We start from the raw sequence: 6,725 nt of genomic DNA, 5'->3' as shown, positions 1-6,725 counted from the left end.
AAATGAAATCTAAGAGAAGGTGATAAATATAAATATCCCACCACCACAGACCACTGTTTCTATTGGCTTTTTTAAGAATTACATGTGTGTATATAACCAAAAGGTCTGCAGTTCAAATCCACCAGGCACTCCTTTGAAACACTATGGAGTTCTACTCTGTCCTACAGGGTAGCTATGAGTCGGAATGGACTTGACGGCAATGGGTTTGCATACATATATATATTTACCCAAAATGTCTAATAGAAATATTTTTTCTCAATTAAAATGAAAGCAGAACTACAATTGTAATGTTATTTTAAAAAGTCTTTCATAGCCACCTGATTTTCAATTTGTTTAAGGTGACTGCATTAAACATTTTCCAAATGTAATTAGCTGATTTTTATACAAAACCAAAACCAAACCCATTGCCACTGAGTGGATTCCAAATCATAGCAACCCTATAGGACAGAGTAGAACTGCCCCATAGGTTTCCAAGGAGCAGCCGGTGGATCTGAACTTCCAATCTTTTAATTAGCAGCTGAACACTTAACCACTGCACCAAATCAAGTAGGCAACCTTTTTCAAAATGATTTACAATTTAAACAATATTTTTCTAAGATGCTGTGCACACCAAGCTTATGTCAAGCCCCATTAAGAATCATCTTTAATAAATATACCAAAAAAAGCTATTTAAGTCTGATTTGCCTCTTTACATTAAATATTTAATTTTCTGATTTCCAGTTTACAAGTGTTTAAAATGACAAGAATGACTTTACCTTTTCAATATTATTTTTATATTAATTCAAGACATTTTGATTCAATGTATACATCAATAAATCTCCACGCATTTCAACCACTAATATGTACCTTTTTTTTTTTTTTTAAATAGGGATATATCACTAACCACCATTACCTATAAAATAAAGCATATGGTTATTCTGGTGGTTTTACAAATCTCTCCAGTTCTAAATTCTGCCCAAAAAATAAATAAATTCTAAGAATTAGATAACAGTGAAAACATTATAGTTGACTTTTGAATTCTACCTTTATACTCTTTCCATCTTACCCTGAAAGAGAATATTAAAAATAAAACCTTGCTGGAACATACTGTCTTATTAATACTATTAAAAAAAAAAAATAGGTGGGAACAAGAAATTGTATTATTCGTATGTGGAATGTTTGTAGTTATGTTTCCAAATCATCAGGAAAATGTTAAAAAGGTTAAAAAAAAATAAGGTGATGGTCCCTAATCTATTTTGAAAAAAGTAGCTTCAACTAAACCAAAATGATTTCATTGATTAGAATAGTCCCCCAATGCCTTGGGGGAAGAAAACACACGAAACAGCACAATAGCAAAAATCAAAGGGCACACACTATTTTTGAGAACAGGAAAATTTCTAGTTCAGAAAGCTATAGTAAGGAGCCGATTTCTTTGGGGACAGTGATCAATTAGTTTGCAATTCATTATGATCATTTCTCTTTCTTATTACGGGGGGAGTCTGCTCTATTTGAAGTTTCCACTCCATTTTCTGTTCCTTTTCTAGAAGATTTTCCTTTAGTCGTTGTCCGTTTCTTCTTCACACAGGGGGCCTCAAAAGTAGATTGTTCCCGCCACCTCTGGAGCTGGACAGTAATTAAATTCCATGTTATGAATGCTTGGATCGTGCAACTGGAAGACAGAACAGCAATTTTCGCAGCCAACACGTTGAAATTTCCAGCAATGATATCCGGCTTCTGAGTCTCAGATCCAGCAAGATGAAAGCCAACAGTGAGTACCGAAACAATTAAAATCAGCAGTCTTCCCAAAACAATCACAATTGCCCACAGAGAAAACCCTTTCTCATACTTTTCATCACTCATATAAAACAGGTCGCACATGTGGGAAAGTAATTCAACAAAATAATGCAACACCATGAGAACAAGTCCCAGATGATTCAAGTACAAAAGGTAAGCCCCAGCGACATGAAAGAGGTGAAGACCAAAGTAGATGAGTTGACGGGGAACGTCCTGTTTTTTGGTTTTCTGGAAGTAGAGCTCAGGAAAAGCATGGAGCCAGTAAGCCAACTGTGATACGTAAAAAAACTTCATTTGAAATGTCATCATGTTATGGGGATGAGCCCTCCACAAGACAGTAGCGTCTGAAATGCAGTTTTCAGAGATTAGAATGATTATGCCCCAAATACAAGAAACAAGGTAAAATACACTAAGCTGACCAGATTCATTAAACTTGCTTTGTTTCGTCTTGGGAAACTGCATTTGCCTGTTAATTTTATCCAACACATACTCCTGAATTGTGGCGTGAATAATTATTGCCACTAGCATGTAGAAAAACACCGTGGCCAAATCTTTGACACCATAATTATAAAGGGACCTGGATTCCGTGGCTTGTTCTTTCGCTGCGGGGACGGTAACACTGTGCTGAAGGGTAATAAAAACGATAGATGCTTCTGCAGTCGCCTCGAACATCAGTCCCAGCACGAAGAACATGCCCACACAGGAGGCAATGTCCGCATGATTCTGCAGGATGAATTCGTGACTCAGGACCGGGGGGTTCTTGGTGCTCTTCTTGCGGATCGCCATGGTGGCGCTTCCCAGATACTCACCGACGAGCGGCAGCTGCCTCCCCCTGGCTGCTCCTCACATTGCCGCCGCCGCCGCCGCTGCCGCCGCTCCGGGGGCTTCACCTCACATCCCAAAGCCGCCGGGCCGCCGGGGCTGCCGCGGCCGCCCAGAAAAATAAATCAAAGGCGAGGGCCGAGCGCGGCTGAGCATGCGCACCAGGGGGACGACGGAGGCAGGGAAGGAAATCGAGCGCCGCGCCCCTGCCCGGCGCCAGGCCGTGGCTTGCGAGTGTTGATCTTGCAGGTTGATCACGGCTTGTTTTTTTTTTTTTGTTAAAAGCCTCTCCCACCGTCAAGATGCTCCTTACTTATTTTCAGAGACATTTTAATTAATAAACATGATAAAGCAGAACAGAGATCTTGCTGTTCTTCATCATGGTAATTATAACAACAGCACAGTAATAGTACTGCTGCAATCATAGCAAATTCGCATCGTGCTTCAGTGCTTACTATTTCTGAGGTGCTTGTTCTAAGCACTTTACATTTTAGTAACAAATTTAACTTCCTAGAAAACCCAATGAGGTAGATGCTATTTTAACCTCCTTTTTAAATTTTTTTTAAAAGGAGAAACTGAGGTACAAAGAGATTATGTAACTTGCCCAGATCACACAGCCAGTAAATGCCAGAACCGGTATTTGAATCCAATCTGGCTCCAAAGCGTGCCCTCTTGGCTACTGTGCTTTATTGTCTTTTGTTGTAAATCAGTCATGTCTGAAAAAATATTTTACAAGCTCAGCAACAAAGCATATTTAAAAAATAGTTTCCCTGTTAGCTAAAAGATAAAATAAACATAATAATTGTGGTAATGATATTGTCTACTGAATACTTTTAAAAGATGATGTGATGAATAAAACCAAAAAACTGACTCTGACTCTTAATGTCCCTGTAGGACAGAGCAGAAGTGCCCCATATGGTTTGGAAAGCTGTAGTCTTTGCAGCAGCTTTCTCCCTACAAGGGACTGGTCAGCTCCCATTGCTGACCTTTAGGTTACCAGTCAAGCACTTAACCATTGCACCACCAGGGCTCCTCTGATGATTGGAATAGGAAACTATTTATCAATTCATGGGAAAGTTTGTTTTTGCCACAAAGCCTAAAACGGAATTTCCACACTCAAGCAGAAGTCTCAGGTTTTGTTATAAGGGCTTTTGCATATAATTAAAAAAAAGTTCAAATATCAAAAAACAGCTTCCTTTGGAAATACTAACACTTACCTGAATTAAAATTTTACATTAATATTCATTTTTTTTAATCCAGAGCAATTTCCTTGTTTCTTCTGTGTCTCATGAGATCACAATAGTTATTTACAGAGTTAAGGTTTGAAGTTCAGAATATGCATCTTAGAAGAAAAAGTGCTACATGATTTACAGGACAAAGCGTGCATTAAATTTAGAACACCTAATTGTCTTTTTTTTTTTTTTTTTTTTTATAATAACTTTTATTAAGCTTCAAGTGAACGTTTACAAATCCAATCAGTCTGTCACATATAAGTTTACATACATCTCACTCCCTACTCCCACTTACTCTCCCCGTCTTGAGTCAGCCCTTTCAGTCTCTCCTTTCTTGACAATTTTGCCGGCTTCCCTCTCTCTCTATCCTCCCATCCCCCCTCCAGACAAGAGTTGCCAACACAATCTCAAGTGTCCACCTGATATAATTAGCTCACTCTTCATCAGCATCTCTCTCCCACCCGCTGACCAGTCCCTTTCATTTCTGATGAGTTGTCTTCGGGGATGGTTCCTGTCCTGTGTCAACTGAAGGTCTGGGGAGCATGGCCGCCGGGATTCCTCCAGTCTCAGTCAGACCATTAAGTTTGGTCTTCTTATGAGAATTTGGGGTCTGCATCCCACTGATCTCCTGCTCCCTCAGGGGTCCTCTGCTGAGCTCCCTGTCAGGGCAGTCATCAATTGTGGCCGGGCACCAACTAGTTCTTCTGGTCTCAGGATGATGTAGGTCTCTGGTTCATGCGGCCCTTTCTGTCTCTTGGGCTCTTAGTTGTCATGTGGGCTTGGTGTTCTTCATTTTTCTTTGCTCCAGGTGGGTTGAGACCACTTGCTGCATCTTAGATGGCTGCTTGTTAGCATTTAAGACCCCAGACGCCACATTTCAAAGTGGGATGCAGAATGATTTCATAATAGAATTATTTTGCCAATTGACTTAGAAGTCCCCGCAAACCATGCTCCCCAGACCCCCGCGCTTGCTCCGCTGACCTTTGAAGCATTCATTTTATCCCGGAAACTTCTTTGCTTTTGGTCCAGTCCAATTGAGCTGACCTTCCATGTATTGAGTGTTGTCTTTCCTTTCACCTAAAGCAGTTCTTATCTACTGATTAATCAATAAAAAAAACCTCTCCCACCCTCCCTCCCTCCCCCCTCGTAACCACAAAAGTATGTGTTCTTCTCAGGTTTACTGTTTCTCAAGATCTTATAATAGTGGTCTTATACAATATTTGTCCTTTTGCCTCTGACTAATTTCGCTCAGCATAATGCCTTCCAGGTTCCTCCATGTTATGAAATGTTTCAGAGATTCGTCACTGTTCTTTATCGATGCGTAGTATTCCATTGTGTGAATATACCACAATTTATTTACCCATTCATCCGTTGATGGACACCTTGGTTGCTTCCAACTTTTTGCTATTGTAAACAGAGCTGCAATAAACATGGGTGTGCATGTATCTGTTTGTATGAAGGCTCTTGTATCTCTAGGGTATATTCCTAGGAGTGGGATTTCTGGGTTGTATGGTAGTTCTATTTCTAACTGTTTAAGATAACGCCAGATAGATTTCCAAAGTGGTTGTACCATTTTACATTCCCACCAGCAGTGTATGAGAGTTCCAATCTCTCCGCAGCCTCTCCAACATTTATTATTTTGTGTTTTTTGGATTAATGCCAGCCTTGCTGGTGTGAGATGGAATCTCATCGTAGTTTTAATTTGCATTTCTCTAATGGCTAATGATCGAGAGCATTTTCTCATGTATCTGTTGGCTGCCTGAATATCTTCTTTAGAGAAATGTGTGTTCATATCCTTTGCCCACTTCTTGATTGGGTTGTTTGTCTTTTTGTGGTTGAGTTTTGACAGAATCATGTAGATTTTAGAGATCAGGCGCTGGTCGGAGATGTCATAGCTGAAAATTCTTTCCCAATCTGTAGGTGGTCTTTTTACTCTTTTGGTGAAGTCTTTAGATGAGCATAGGTGTTTGATTTTTAGGAGCTCCCAGTTATCAGGTTTCTCTTCATCATTTTTAGTAATGTTTTGTATTCTGTTTATACCTTGTATTAGGGCTCCTAGGGTTGTCCCAATTTTTTCTTCCATGATCTTTATCGTTTTAGTCTTTATGTTTAGGTCTTTGATCCACTTGGAGTTAGTTTTTGTGCATGGTGTGAGGTATGGGTCCTGTTTCATTTTTTTGCAAATGGATATCCAGTTATGCCAGCACCATTTGTTAAAAAGGCTGTCTTTTCCCCAGTTAATTGACACTGGTCCTTTGTCAAATATCAGCTGCTCATACGTGGATGGATCTATGTCTGGGTTCTCAATTCTGTTCCATTGGTCTATGTGTCTGTTGTTGTACCAATACCAGGCTGTTTTGACTACTGTGGCTGTATAATAGGTTCTGAAGTCAGGTAAGGTGAGGCCTCCCACTTTCTTCTTCTTTTTCAGTAGTGCTTTGCTTATCCGAGGCTTCTTTCCCTTCCATATGAAATTGGTGATTTGTTTCTCTATCCCCTTAAAATATGACATTGGAATTTGGATCGGAAGTGCGTTAAATGTATAGATGGCTTTTGGTAGAATAGACATTTTTACTATGTTAAGTCTTCCTATCCATGAGCAAGGTATGTTTTTCCACTTAAGTATGTCCGTTTGAATTTCTTGTAGTAGAGCTTTGTAGTTTTCTTTGTATAGGTCTTTTACATCCTTGGTAAGATTTATTCCTAAGTATCTTATCTTCTTGGGGGCTACTGTGAATGGTATTGATTTGGTTATTTCCTCTTCGGTGTTCTTTTTGTTGATGTAGAGGAATCCAAGTGATTTTTGTATGTTTATTTTATAACCTGAGACTCTGCCAAACTCTTCTATTAGTTTCAGTAGTTTTCTGGAGGATTCCTTAGGGTTTTCTGTGTATATAA

At 39.5% G+C, this 6,725-nt stretch overlaps 1 protein-coding gene across 1 annotated transcript; it reads right to left on the bottom strand.

Moving 5' to 3' along the window:
* Window positions 1–608: 608 nt before the first annotated feature.
* On the bottom strand, window positions 609–2,559 carry TRAM1L1 (translocation associated membrane protein 1 like 1). The gene has a single exon (XM_003410414.3). It carries the CDS (start codon window positions 2,557–2,559, stop codon window positions 1,450–1,452), a length of 1,110 nt encoding a protein of 369 aa, XP_003410462.1. The 3' UTR covers window positions 609–1,449.
* Window positions 2,560–6,725: the final 4,166 nt, after the last annotated feature.

This window comes from Loxodonta africana, chromosome 5 (assembly GCF_030014295.1).
Source record: "Loxodonta africana isolate mLoxAfr1 chromosome 5, mLoxAfr1.hap2, whole genome shotgun sequence".
Taxonomy (NCBI): Eukaryota; Metazoa; Chordata; class Mammalia; order Proboscidea; family Elephantidae; genus Loxodonta; species Loxodonta africana.
This window is presented reverse-complemented; position numbering and strand designations above follow the sequence as displayed.